Genomic DNA, 15,318 nt, shown 5'->3' on the forward strand with positions numbered 1-15,318 from the left:
TTAGCTCAAATCTCCTCTCTTCAAATGTGCCTTTATTAATCATCTTACTCAAACCTGTATCATTCAAGTTTTTATCTCCAAGTCCATTTATACTTCCCTCAATACACCTTTCAAAAATTAGATTTTTTTTTTGTATTTATTTATGTGTTTGGAGAAGGCAATGGCAACACACTCCAGTACTCTTGCCTGGAAAATCCCATGGATGGAGGAGCCTGGTAGGCTACAGTCCATGGGGTTGCTAAGAGTCAGACACTACAGAGCAACTTCACTTTCACTTTTCACTTTCATGCATTGGAGAAGGAAATGGCAACCCACTCCAGCAACTTCACTTTCACTTTTCATGTTCATGCATTGGAGAAGGAAATGGCAACCCACTCCAGTGTTCTTGCCTGGAGAATCTCAGGGACGGGCAAGACTGGTGGGCTTCCATCTATGGGGTCATACAGAGTCAGACACAACTGAAGTGACTTAGCAGCAGCATTTATATGTTAGTTTAGTTGATTTTGTCTTTGTTCCACAGAATATAAACTTCATGAAGACAAGATTCTTATCATATTTCAAGAACCCATCACCAGACCTAACAAACAAAACTCTCTAATGATGCTTTGCATGCATGCTTCAGACATAGCCAACTCTTTGCAGCTCTATGGACTATAGCCCACCAGGCTCCTCTGTCTATGGAATTCTCTGGACAATAATACTTGAGTGGGTTGCCATGCCATTCTCCAGGGTATCTTCCTGACCCAGGAATAGAACCTGTGTCTCTTAGTTCTCCTGCATTGGCAGGCAGGTCCTTAACCACTAGAGCCACCTGGGAAGCCCAAATAATGCTTTGAATATGAATGAATACAACTTGGCTGGTCACCTTAAGGTGGTATGCAATCTGATCAATAACAGTATTATTAATTTCATAATTTTATGTTTTATATGGTCATAAAAGATTTATGTTCAGTAAAATTTTGCCAATTGATCACAACTATTTTAGAACCATTAATTCTAATCAGTATGTATTATTGAGTGCCTGTCTTGTTAGTCAACAACAATCAAGCCACACAATGACAGTAACATAATAGCTGATAGCTTCAGATCTCTTCCAAGGTAATCATAATAAATTGTTTTAGTTGTTGACTGATTTGAATAAACTCTGATGGTTTTAAAAGTATTCTAGCTAAGCAATTATATTTCAATTTAGTTTCAGTTTAGATTTTAGTGGTGTCTTAAATTTATAATGGGCTTCCCAGGTGGTGTTAGTGGTAAACAACCTGCCTGCCAATGCTGGAGACATAAGAGACCCCTGGGTTGGGATGATCACCTGGAGTGGGGCATGACAACTCACTCCAGTATTCTTGCCTGGAGAATCCCATGAACAGAGGGAGCCTAGTGGCCTGTAGTCCATGGGGTTGCAAAGAGTCAGACACAACTGAAGTGACTTAGCATGCATGCACGTAAATTTATAGTACTGAAGAAAGGAAAAAAAAAAAGAAAACTATCAATTTTTGAATGTGAACGTGAAGTCGCTCAGTCGTGTCTGACTCTTTGCCACCCCATGGACTGTAGCCTACCAGGCTCCTCTGTCCATGGGATTTTCCAGGCAATAGTCCTAGAGCGGATTGTCATTTCCTTCTCCAAGGTATCTTCCCAACCCAGGGATTGAACCCAGGTCTCCCGCATCGTAGACAGACGCTTTACTGTCTGAGCCACCACCACTACCCAAATGTCCTAAAACAAAACTTTAAAGTTTTTGCTAAAATTTATGTACACACACTTATGTTTGGGTACATTGTTGTTGTTGTTTAGTCGCTAAGTCATGTCTGACTCTTTGCAACCCCATGGACAGTAGCCCTGTAGGCCCTTCTGCCCATGGTATTTCCTAGACAGGAATACTGAAGAGGTCTGTCCTTTCCTTCTAGGGGATCTTCCCAACCCAGGGATCAAACCTATGTCTCATGCATTGGCAGGAGGATTCTTTACTGCTGAAGCACCAGGGAAGCCCACAGTTACATAGGAATACTTATAAATTTATCTATGCACATGTGTATGTGTGTGAGATGTACACACAGACCCCTATATTGCGTAGGAGATTTATAGCTAGGACTTCAATTAAAAACTGAAACCTATTAAAGAAAACTTAATTGAATATTTTGTTAAAGCTTTTCAGGAAAAATGGTTCTAATCAACTTTTTGAGAAAAAGGTATGAGTATTAATGAATAAGGGATTATATTTATTCTGAACAATTTCTTTTTCATAATGGGGAATATGCCAAGCATGGTATCTCATATTCACTTATCAAAACCTGGTAGATCAGATGAATAGTTTGTTTTGCTCAGGAACGTTCAGCTCTTTAATGGTAAAATCTAACATGGATAGTTAAAGTTATTTGCATTTTTCAAGCATTGACCTACTTTATAGTGCTTGCTATCATGTATCTAGCATTTCTTACTAGAAATAATAAATTGCCAGAAAGTATGTACAATTGTTGCATAATGCTATTATATCCTGTTCTGACTACTAAAATTCAAATTCAGAAATCTCATTATGCTTTACATACAGATTGATCATGTCAGTCTTTTAAGTTTTAAATTATTTAATTTTCTTAAAGGAAAAAAATCTGTCCATTTTGTATAGCTCAGGGGGTTAGAAAATCATAAGCCTTTCTATCTATAAATAACTTAGTCTGCATCTGAATTTTAAATTTGCAATCCTAATTACTATGCCAACCATTTTCACAGACTACAGAAGAGAATTCCTTTCATGATTTCTAAAAAAGATCATGTTAAAAATTATTTTCCTTTTGAATGGACTTTAGTTAACATTTAGTTGCCTGAGCAATATTTTTCTGATTTCTGATACAATATATTTTCTGCCCTTTCTTGAAATAAAAAAATATTCCAATGTTTTCTGTATCTTTGAATATACCTTAAGATATCCTGTCATCATGTGGATCACTCCTGCGACTACAAGTGGGCTGCCATGTACGGCTCTTTGTGACCCAACGAACTGTAGCCCACCAGGCTTCTCTGTTAAAAGAATTTTCCAGACAAGAATACCAGAGTGGGTTGCCATTTTATACTCCAGGGGATCTTCCCAACCTGCATCTTCTGCATTGGCAGGTGGATTCTTTACTAGTAAGCCACATGGGAAGCCACTGATAATGGAGTAATAACTAAAGTGTCCATAGTTTGATTTGCATATTCTTTCTTTCACCTATTGATTCAGAGATAGAAGTCAATGAACCATATTCAGCTCAGGGGAAAATTTTAAGTTTCATTTTCTGAGAAGTGGGGAATTCTCAGGTAAGTAGTATTTGTGCCAAAACTTAGAAGATGAAATAGACTGCAGGAAATCACAACCCACTCCAGTATTCTTGCCTGGAGAATTTCATGGACATAGGAATCTGGTGGGCTACAATCCATGGGATCACTAAGAGTGGACACGTTGAAAAACTAACAATTACTTACACTTCATTAAACTAATGGATGAGTATGTGGTGACTGATAAAAGAGCAAGTATCATACATTGCAGGGAAATTCATGGGGGTAAAAATCAATTATTTATACACAAGATGGATTTCAGAGAAATAAATACAAATTGTCCAGGTAATAACTGGATAAACAAAAATGATATCACATTTTTTTTTCAACCACACATATTTACTATTGGAAAGGACTTTAGAAATTTTCTACTTCAAAACACTAATTTTCAGATGAATGGAGATGTAGCAAGTATTTAAAGTTAAGTCTAAAATTTGTCATGTTTTAGTTTCATGGCCATAGATAAGCCATCTAATCATTCTAGAACACACACTGATCATTAAATTAAGGTAGTGAGATTGGATTTATTTCATATTTATAATATTGAGATATCAGGGTTGCAAGGTAGTTTAGGAATCAAAATTAAATAATTACCCTTATCAGTGTAGCCTTGAGGATATACATATATATATATATGTATATACATATATATATGTGTATATATATATACACACACACATAATGCACTGATAAGAATTTATATGAATGCTTAATGATTTATAACATGGTGCTAAAACTCATGGCTCAGAGATTCCAACCTTATAAGCATGACATTTAGTTAGTTATAATGGGATTTTAGAAAATGTACCATTCTACTATTCACTTTTCTTCCCAGTGAATACTGTTAGTCATGGGCAGGTCTAATAACAGAGAGGGAAACAAACAAATGGAAAGAATAGATTACATGATACATCTAATTACTACCAATAAAATAATAATGAAGCTTCAAATCGTTTTAGAAAAAGGCTAATAAATAACTTCGCACTGATGATGAAAGACTCTGTACCACATTAATAAAATTTTAAAAATGTAAAATATATATAGGTTAAAAATTTGCAAATATAATATACAAATAAAATTTATACATTTATGTTCTTGACTGTATAAGAATAAAAAATTAGCTATCAAGTAAGTTTCATTCCTGAATTATGATAAACAGTGACTGGAGGTTACTGGTTATACTAAATTTTTTTTTTTTTTAAAACAACCAGTCGCTCAGTCCTGTCTGACTCTTTGAGACCCTGTGGACTGTAGCCTACCAGTCTCCTCTCTCCATGGGATTCTCCAGGCAAGAATATTGGAGTTGGTTGTCATTTCCTTCTCCAGGGGATCTGCCTGACCCAAAGATTGAACCTTGGTCTCCCGCATTGCAGGCAGACACTTTAACCTCTGAGCAACTGGAGAAGCTAAAGAATGCTCAAAATACCACTCAGTTGCACTCATCTCACACACCAGTAAAGTAATGCTCAAAATTCTCCAAGACAGGCTTCAGCAATACTTGAACCATGAACACCCAGATGTTCAAGCTGGTTTTAAAAAAGGCAGAGGAACCAGAGATCAAATTGCCAATATCTGCTGGATCATAAAAAAAGCAAGAGAGTTCCAGAAAAACATCTAGTTCTGCTTTATTGACGATTCCAAAGACTTTGACTGTGTGGATCACAATAAACTGAGGAAAATTCTGAAAGAGATGGGAATACCAGACCACCTGACCTGCCTCTTGAGAAATCTGTATGCAGGCCAGGAAGCAACAGTTAGAACTGGACATGGAACAACAGACTGGTTCCAAATAGGAAAAGGAGTACATCAGGGCTGTATATTGTCACCCTGCTTTATTTAACTTATATGCAGAGTACATCATGAGAAACACTTGACTGGAGGAAGCACAACCTGGAATCAAGATTGCCGGAGGAAATATCAATAACTTCAGATATGCATATGACACCACCCTTATGGCAGAAAGTGTATAAGAACTAAACAGCCTCTTGATGAAAGTGAAGGAAGATAGTGAAAAAGTTGGTTTAAAGCTTAACATTTAGAAAACTAAGATCATGGCATCCGGTCCCATCACTCCATGGCAAAGGATGGGGAACCAGTGGCTGACTTTATTTTTCTGGGCTCCAAAATCACTGCAGATGGTGATTGCAGCCATGAAATTAAAAGGCACTTACTCCTTGGAAGGAAAGTTATGACCACCTAGACAGCATATTAAAAAGCAGACACATAACTTTGTCAACAAAAGTCTGGCTAGTCAGGGCTATGGTTTTTCAAGTAGTCATGTATGGATGTGAGAGTTGGACTATAAAGAAAGCTGAGCACTGAAGAATTGATGCTTTTGAACTCTAGTGTTGGAGAAGACTCTTGAGAGTCCCTTGGACTGCAAGGAGATCCAACCAGTCCATCCTAAAGGAGATCAGTCCTGGGTGTTCATTGGTAGGACTGATGTTGAAGCTGCAACTCCAATACTTTGGCCACTTGATGTGAAGAGTTGATTCATTTGAAAAGACCCTTATGCTGGGAAAGATTGAGGGCAGGAGGAGAATGGGATGACAGAGGATGAGATGGTTGGATGGCATCACCAACTCAAAGGACATGGGTTTGTGTGGACTCCGGAAGTTGGTGATAGACAGGGAGGCCTGGCGTGCTGCGGTTCATGGGGTTGCATAGAGTTGGACATGACTGAGTGACTGAATGGAACTGAAACTGGAGGTTACTGATTGTGTTTATCCATCTATCCAAGGACAAATGTAAACAATTATCAAATCATTTTCACTGGTAGTTATATACAAAATAAAAATATATTTTTAGCAACTATCAAATTTGGACAAGAGTAATTTGCAATTAATTTTTAGCGTGAGACTATTCATTGCAGGGAAGAACATTTTGTCAATTATCATCAACATCACTGTCATCGTCAACTCATAACTGCCACCATATCATTCTATAATCCATACATTGTACAGGAGGCAGTGATCAAGACCATGCCCCCAAAAAGAAATGCAGAAAGGCAAAATGGTTGTCTGAGGAGGCCTTACAAACAGCTGAGAAAATAAGAGACACTAAAGGCAAAGGAGGAAAGGAAAGATATATCCATTTGAATGCAGTGTTCCAAAGAACAGAAAGGAGAGATAAGAAAGCCTTCTTCAGCGATTAATGTAAAGAAATAGAGGAAAACAAAAGAATGGGAAAGACTAGAGATCTCTTCAAGAAAATTAGAGATATCAAGGGAATATTTCATGCAAAGATGGATATAATAAAGGACAAAAATGTTATGGATGTAACAGAAGCAGAAGATATTAAGAGGTGGCAAAAATACACCAAAGAACTATACAAAGATCTTTATGACCCAGATAACCACGATGGTACGATCACTCACCTAGAGCCAGACATCCTGGAATGCAAAGTCAAGTGGGCCTTAAGAAGCTTTACTACGAACAAAGCTAGTGGAGATGATGGAATTCCAGTTGAGCTATATCAAATCTTAAAAGATAATGCTATCAAAGTGCTGCTCTCAATATGCCAGGTAATTTGGAAAACTTACCAGTGGCCACAGGACTGGAAAAGATCAGTTTTTATTCCAATCCCAAAGAAAGACAATGCCAAAGAATGTTCAAACTACTGCTCAATTGCACTCATCTCACATGCTAGGAAAGTAAAGCTCAAAATTCTTCAAGCCAGGCTTCAACAGTATGTGAACCATGAGTTTCCAGATATTCAAGCTGGATTTAGAAAAGGCAGAGGGACCAGAGATCAAATTGCCAACATCCACTGGATCATTAAAAAGGCAAGAGAGTTTCATAAAAACATCTACTTCTGCTTTATTGACTATGCCAAAGCCTGTTACTGTGTGGATCACATTAAAGTGTAGAAAGTTCTGAAAGAGATGGGAATACCGCAGTGACCTGCCTTCTGAGAAATCTGTATGCAGGTCAAAAAGCAACATTTAGAACTGGACATGGAACAACAGACTGGTTCCAAATCAGGAAAGGAGTACGTCAAGCCTGTATACTGTCACCCTGCTTATTTAACTTATATGCAGAGTACATCATGAGAAACGCTGGACTGAAGTAAACACAAGCTGGAATCAAGGTTGCCAGGAGAAATGTCAATAACCTCAGATACGCAGACAACCCTACCCTTATGGCAGAAAGTGAAGAACTAAAGAGCCTCTTGATTAAAGTGAAAGACGAGAGTGAAAAAGTTGGCTTAAAACTCAACATTCAGAATACAAAGATCATGGCATCTGGTCCCGTCACTTCATGGCAAATGAAAACAGTGACAGACTTTATATTTTTGAGCTCTAAAATCACTGCAGATGGTGACTGTAGCCATGAAATTAAAAGACGCTTGCTCTTTGGAAAGAAAGCTATTATCAATCTAGGCAGCATATTAAAAAGCAGAGATATTAGTTTGCCAGCCAAGGTCCATCCAGTCAAATCTATGGTTTTTCCAGTAGACTTGGACTATAAAGAAAGCTGAGAACCAAAGAATTGCTGCTTTTGAACGGTGATGTTGGAGAAGACTCTTGAGAGTCCTTTGAACTGCAAAGAGATCTAACCAGTCCATCTAAAGGAGATCAGTCATGAATATTCATTGGAAGTACTGATGCTGAAGATGAAACTCCAACACTTTGGCCACCAGATTTGAAGAACTGACTCATTAGAAAAACCCTGATGCTAGGAAAGATTGAAGATGGGAGAAGAAAGAGATCTCAGAGGATGAGATGGTTGAACAGCATCACTGACTTGATAGACAGGAGTTTAAGAAACCTCCTGGAGTAGGTGATAGACAGGAAAGCTTGGTATACTGCAGTCCATGGGGCTGCAAAGAGTTGGACAAGACTGAATGATTGAACTGAACTGAACTGAACTCTATACAGTGCTTATTATGTGCCAAGAACTATTAATACTAATGTACAGTATGTATGTGTGTGTGTATCTGTGTATTCTTCCCTAGAAACCTTATTAAATGATGAAGATAGAGAAACGAAGAGGCTGGTAAAGAATAGGAATGTGATTAAGCCCTGGGTAATATAACTTCATAATACTTCATTATCACTTCATTAATACATAAAATTATACCACAGGACTAATGTTTTTGCAAAGCAAACTTCTATTTTAGAGATAAAGAAAGCTAAAGGTAATCAAGACTGAGTCAGTCTTTCATTCTAATAGGCAGATTATATGTGGGTGATGGGGAGTAGAGTGATCCAGTGAAAGTTTTGGCTTTATCCTCGACTAACACTTAATAGACCTACGTGTTAGTCATTCAGTCATGTCAGACTCTTTGCAACCCCACAGACTGTAGCCAGCCAGGCTCCTCTGGCCATGGGATTTTCCTGGTAAGAATACTGGCGTGAGTAGCCATTCCCTGCTCCAGGGTATCTTCCCAACTCATGGATTGAACCTGGGATTCCTATATTACAGGGAGATTATTTACCATCTGAGGCACCAGAGAAGCTGTCTTATGACACTGGGTTTGTAGGAGGAGGAGTTAAAGAAGTCACTCTGATATGGATACATTTTTACTCACAGTTAATCTGACATGAATTTAAAAGCCAATAATATAGCTTCGTTTAAAACCAGCTTATTGTCACCTACTACTAATAAAAAATAGTGTTTCAGATTTACATCAAATGATATTTATGGAGTTCAAATCTATGGTAGATAACATACTTGACTTTTTGGTTGTATGGGAATGGGCTAGAGCTCTCTCCAAATAGGTACTTTATCTGTTATTCTTTCCAGGTTACCTCAAAACATAAAATCTACAATAAATTGGCATGCCCTAAAATAAAAAAGATAACCTGAGACTGTAACTCTAAACAAATATTTTAGCCTATTTTTCTCTAAAGGAATAACTATGATAATCAATGTGTCTGTCATATACCAGCAAACAACATTGCTCTATTTGTTTTTGTTTTTTTTTTTAGTGACTTAAACTGTTTGTACTTTATTTTTTTTTTACATTTTCTGTTTTTTTTTTAATTTTTTAAATTTTAAAATCTTTAATTCTTACATGCGTTCCCAAACATGAACCTCCCTCCCATTGCTCTATTTTGAATGTTCTCTGAAATATAGTTATTAGGAGTCAGAAGATATGATTACACTATTGAATCGATCTCTTTCCCTAGAAGAGAAACAGATTTCTGATATTGTTGAAAATTAAACAATTTACCCTGTATATTTTTGAGTTGATTTTCTAATGTAAAAATGAAGTGATGGTTTCCAATATTATCCTGTGATAAAAAAAATCATGCTCATAATTTATTAAATACTATGAAATATCAAAAGTTCTAGAAATTTTAGGTGCTATTGATTTCCATTCTTATATAATTACAGAAAATATGTTAAAGAAAAACATAATATCATGCAATTAAAATGAAATCTATCCAGCTATGAGAATAAATGGGTAAGGATATTTTTATTTCTATATAGGGAGAATATTGGGAGGAATCATTGATTAATTAACTCATAATCAAATATTGTGATTGACAAATTTAAAAAAAAAACAGGAAAAATAACAGGAGGAGGTATGAGCCATGAGCCTTCAAATATTCAATTACGTTTACTTACAATCAAGCCACTGTTTGCTTGCCTTTTTTCTCTGCCATGGATCCTTTTGTAGAAAATTCCTCCTGGATTAAACTGAGTACTCCAAATAATCATATCTCTCTGATAATATACATCCATCCCTGTTATTCTTGAATTATGTTCAATATGAGAAATTTGTTGATGATCGCCACTGTAGTTGAATGGATATATAAAACCCAGGATATCAGTGTCATTAGCAATGTAGAGAACTTGATCTTCAGAGCCTGGAGATTATTATAATAAAATACAAAAATAAAGTAAATTTCAACTAATGTAAAAGCAACAAATGTACTTTTAAATTATCTTGAATTGTTATTCTTAACACAGTTTCTTGCTCCATAAAATTAAACCAGCTTTATACCATCATTTAGTCTTCATGACTTATGTATAAAACACACTAAGCAACATTTCTAAGAGTTATTAATATAGGTTTTCTTCAGTCAAAGCTACCTTGTGGCTAGAAATTTTTACTAGATACCCTTTTTATGAAGAGTGATTTATGTTCGGTAGGTCACAGTATGTTTCAATGCTTTGCATCTGAACATTCAGACACCATATTTTGTACTCCTGAGCCTCAGGCATTTCTGAGTGTTTAGTTTATGCACCTCAGTAACCATTACCTTTGGCTAACAAATAAAAAATTATGAGATGAAGAGTCTTCTTCTAATATTCCTATATCTCAACTGTTCTATTTTATTATACAAAGATATCAGTATTTATTGCCATAATCTCAATATTGTCTAGAATCTTGCTGACTGGAACCGTGTAGCCTGAAGTTTTGACACCTACAATGTAATAGTGATGTCATTTGTGTACATAGATCAGAAAACCCTAAGGTGAATCCTGAATATATTAATTAAAAAATTAATGAAACCATGAAGAAAAACTGAATTGCAAATTTAAAAAATCCAAAAAACAATAATATACAAGTTGTAGTTCAATTCCATAGGCTCAGTAGCTCTCCCCTAGTGGATGTTTACCACGTGATAGGAGCTGTATCAAGCCTTTGCCGATTCATCTCCTCTTACAACAACATGGAGAGTAAGGATTGGGCCTCCCATTTTACAGATGCAGAACTGAGGCTCTGAGAGTTTAATAACTTCCCTGAGTCTACACAATCAGAGGGGATCAATGCTGGATTCAAATATGAGTCTAACTCCATAGCCATCCTTGCTTGATTCACTATATCAGGTTGTTTTCTTCTTCTAGTAACTGTCTTATTAACATTGTTAATCATGCCCTGTAGTTAACAATATTTAACTTATAATATTATTTAGTACAAACATAAGTGCACTAAAATCCACATTGAAGAAACCATACCTGTCATTTAATTTTTTTTTAAGTTATACTCTTAAGTAGAGGAGGTCTGGATTTTAAAACATAAATTTATTTATTTAAACATAAACCTTTAAGTTCTTATTCAAAATTCCATTCTCCTTATAATGCTAACCTTTAATTTAACCTGTTATTTTTATCCCAGTGGTGCAATATTTCCTTGGGTATACTAAAAGCAGGCCATAAAGGAAGGCATTTCATATTCTATCACACTGGCGTTTCAAGTTCTACCCTCTTCTGACAAATTGTTTCAAACACAAATGTGATTTTAATAATAGCCAAGTATTTGACCTATAAACCTTCCCAGATTAATAAAGAATGATAATAAACAAATTGGCCAAATTTACCAGTCTATAAAAGAAATTTATTTTATATTTTCAGGCATAAAGCCATTGTTAAAATGCAATATGAAACATTTTCCCCATAAGATGTTCATGCAGAAATTATAATAACACTTAAAATCATGGTTATTTATCTTTACCTTTTGCTATGCAGGTGTTATTTCTTTCTTGAAAATTCTGGTGACACACACATTTATATGATCCTTCTATATTTATACATTGGTGGGAACATGTGCCAAATACCAAACATTCATTAAGGTCTAGAAAAGAAGAGCTCAAAATAGCATCATCATATCCCCAATTAGTACTTTCATTCTTTCCTCATTTCAACAAAGAAAAATTTATTTTGTGTGCTTCAACTTCTTGTTCCTATGTCTTTCATTGTTTTTTCAAACTCTTGCATTGCTCTGTGATATTTTCTGGCCATAATCATATTTTTTCTCAATATTTTCACTATAATGACTCAATTGTTCACTGCTTGTTAATCCACTTAACATACTGAAATGCCCATTTCAAACTTCCCTAGTATTTTCATTGACTCAAATAAACATGTGTTAGTGTTTCTAATTACCTACCTCCATACATTTGTAGACGGCATATGCTATTCTTTTGTCCTATAATACCCATGCTCATTTTACATAGTGAATTTCTACTTATCTCTCAAGATTCACCTGAAGTGAAGCCTTCCTTTATTTCCATCAATAAATGGTAATGATTGTCCATCTCATAGATTCTCCACTCTTTGCAACCTTGGGATTTCTCTCTTATGCCATTCTCACACTATATTTCATATATGTGGTAACCTATCCATATCCCTTCCTTGACTGAAGTCATACATTAGTATTTATTCATTGTTTTATTGCCAGCATTTTGGACAATTCATGACAGAATTAAGATATAGATAATACACTTCCGGCTTCATAATAGAAAATGACAATGTAATAAGATGGGCCAACTGAATAAAAAAGCAAACAAACAATAAAAATCCTGAATACTTGTATAAAAATGAATATATATATAAATTATAAATAATAAATAAATCTTAGGCAATAATCAATGGCTTAGCACATGCCCCAAAGTTTAAAATTTTAAGGTGATTCTGGTGAATCACCTAATTTCTTTTTCTTTAAGTCTACTTCTGCTTTCAAACAGCATAATTCCTCCACCCCCTTAATCAATTATAGTTGCCCTAATAAATCTGTGAGATAAATCCTTCTCTTGAATCAGAGGAATTTAAGGATAAGCACAGTGGTAGTAATTATATCTTGTTTAGCACTCAGCAGAGTTTTAAAACCTCAATTGTAGAGATAAGGACTTTCCCAGTGACATTTGTAAATGACAGTGCCAAGGCTTAAACTCAGACTTCCTGATTCTCAGGTCTCTACTATGACACTTTGCCCAAGGTGAACCTAAGCACTCTCAGGAGTGCAATTCTGCATTTAATTGCAATAGAGGGTAAAGAGCTAAAACTGTATTTACTTGTTAACAAATGGTATACCAGGGATAACTAAAATACATAGTATCAGTTCTCAGTCATCAAAAAAGTATTACAATAAGGAGTCATGCATTGACAATACGGGGACGAACATTTGATGGCATGCTGTTAAAAGAATCTCCTTGAGGTGTCACATTGCAAGGGTTCCCCACTGCTCTGTGACTTCTAAACCAGTTTAAGTCATACAAATAAATGTTTTCTAAACTTTTATTGTATTATTGCAAAAAATCTTTTAACAGTTAAAAAAAGTTGTACAATGTTTTTTGTTTTGGCATCTGTAACTTTGAACTGGGAGTCATTTGTTACTATGGTTTCTCTTTGAGAGGAAGTCAAAATAAGCAAAAATCTGCATGATTAGATAAAACTTTTATTTCCCTCACATGGCCCTGTATTGGCCAGAGTCACCATTTTCTCCTCTTCTCCATAACCAGACGATGTCGAGAGCTTTTGAAGACAATGGACGGTTCTCACACATGTCTAGTACTTAGAGCAGTGCCTGACATACAACCACTATTAATCTATTTCTATTTCTTGATTATTGTTCTCTCAATTTTTTCTTCCCTTTAGGTATTTTATTCAAAGCGCTTTGGCTTTAAAATCAAATAGTGACTGCTTGTGCTTTTTTCAGCTACCTATATTAAGGACACAAAAATTTAAATTCCTTGGATTACAAATCAAGGTAGTCTCTCTCCCCTTATCCATACCAAGTCAAACTGCTTTTGTCTACTATCAAAACTTCATTTCTTACATGAAGATACAAATTTTATTAGAGTTCAGAAGTTACTCATTTGCACAATAAAAATATTGGACTCATGGTGATTTAAAATGAATGTAGCTTGCAGGTCATATTTGCCATGGCATATTACTAAAAATGAAGAAATTTCAAGAATACATTTTCTAAACCTAGTATATACAGGAAACAGAGCCCACTATTCAAAAATAAGCATTTGAAAATTAATGTTCTATGAAAGTAAAATCTTGAACAGGTTCAAGTGTGTGTTTTGACATAAAGTATCTAGGAATGAAGAAATAATCTAGTTTTGAGAAATAATTCACTTTTTTATTAAAATAGAGAAATTTAAGTTGCCAGTTTTCAGTGTTCCCTGTTAATAAAGAGATACATGTAATGAATAATCCAAACACGTATACAACTGAAATGTACAAATGTGACATATAAATAGACATATATGACATATATACGAAATGACTACAAGCATTTCCTCTATGGATGAGTGCAATTGATTTTTAAAATTCCATTTTGATTGACACAATGTAAAATCACTTTTATTTACTGGAGAATAACACAAGGTGACAATAGAGAAGAAAGCATATAGGTGAAAACGTTTTATAACTTGAATTTGCCCTGGATAAACCAGACTTAGACACTTTAGGTTTGGCTCTAATTATAGTACCAATTTTAGTGGAGAAACTGGCAGAAAGTGCATTTAGGTCTGTATTTCATGGTAGTAAAGTCCTAGTGTAAATTATATTTAGATAGAACTTACTATGAGATTCCTGCTCCCCTGGATGCTCAATTTTTAAATGATCACAAGATGACAGAGATTTATTTAAATCCTGTCTTTGAATTTTAGGAGACACTCTTGATAATAATATAAAGCACTGTTTAGGACTTTGTGTTAGGATAAAACCCCACCATTCTCTAAAAGCAAATTACCACAACTTAAGAGAAATGGGTCATCATAAACATATTCTTTCATGAATTGTTGCTAATTCTTCAATAGCTTCTGAACAAGCAATTTTGTTATTTGCATTTCAAAACAGAATTGTAGCAATACAACTGAAATTCCTGCAGGTCTGAATCTGCTATAGAAAAGGCTTTATAAGCCTCAGTAATGGTTAGCTTAGCAATACAAACAAACAGGCTCTTGACCCGAGGGACTTTCACTCTCCTAAGTAAAATGGTATCCCACAGATCTGTACCATTCGGATGAAAATCAGTCCTCTGTCATCTCACAGTTTAGCAGCCCTGGGAGTCTTTCAGAACCTAAAGACTTAAGAGCAAGCTGCTGAGGAAAGGTACTATACCTTCACACTGTCTGTTTTTCGCGTTTCTCTGAAATCCAGGCTTACAGCGGCAGAAAACAGATGTTTTTATTTGATTACAATATGCATCATCTCCACATGGATTCACATTATCTTCACAGGTATACTCACTGGGAGCTAGGATTTAAAAATATGATCAAAACTAATATAATTCTAATTCCTGAAGTGGGAGTTTACT

At 35.4% G+C, this 15,318-nt stretch overlaps 1 protein-coding gene across 1 annotated transcript in view; it reads right to left on the minus strand.

Moving 5' to 3' along the window:
* LRP1B (LDL receptor related protein 1B) overlaps nucleotides 1–15,318 on the minus strand; it is a 2,198,408-nt gene that overhangs the window by 152,242 nt on the left and 2,030,848 nt on the right. The window contains 3 exon segments of the mRNA XM_018062463.1: nucleotides 9,888–10,129; nucleotides 11,722–11,841; nucleotides 15,123–15,257. Coding sequence (XP_017917952.1) covers nucleotides 9,888–10,129; nucleotides 11,722–11,841; nucleotides 15,123–15,257 — 497 coding nt within the window.

Source organism: Capra hircus, chromosome 2 (assembly GCF_001704415.2).
Source record: "Capra hircus breed San Clemente chromosome 2, ASM170441v1, whole genome shotgun sequence".
NCBI lineage: Eukaryota > Metazoa > Chordata > Mammalia > Artiodactyla > Bovidae > Capra > Capra hircus.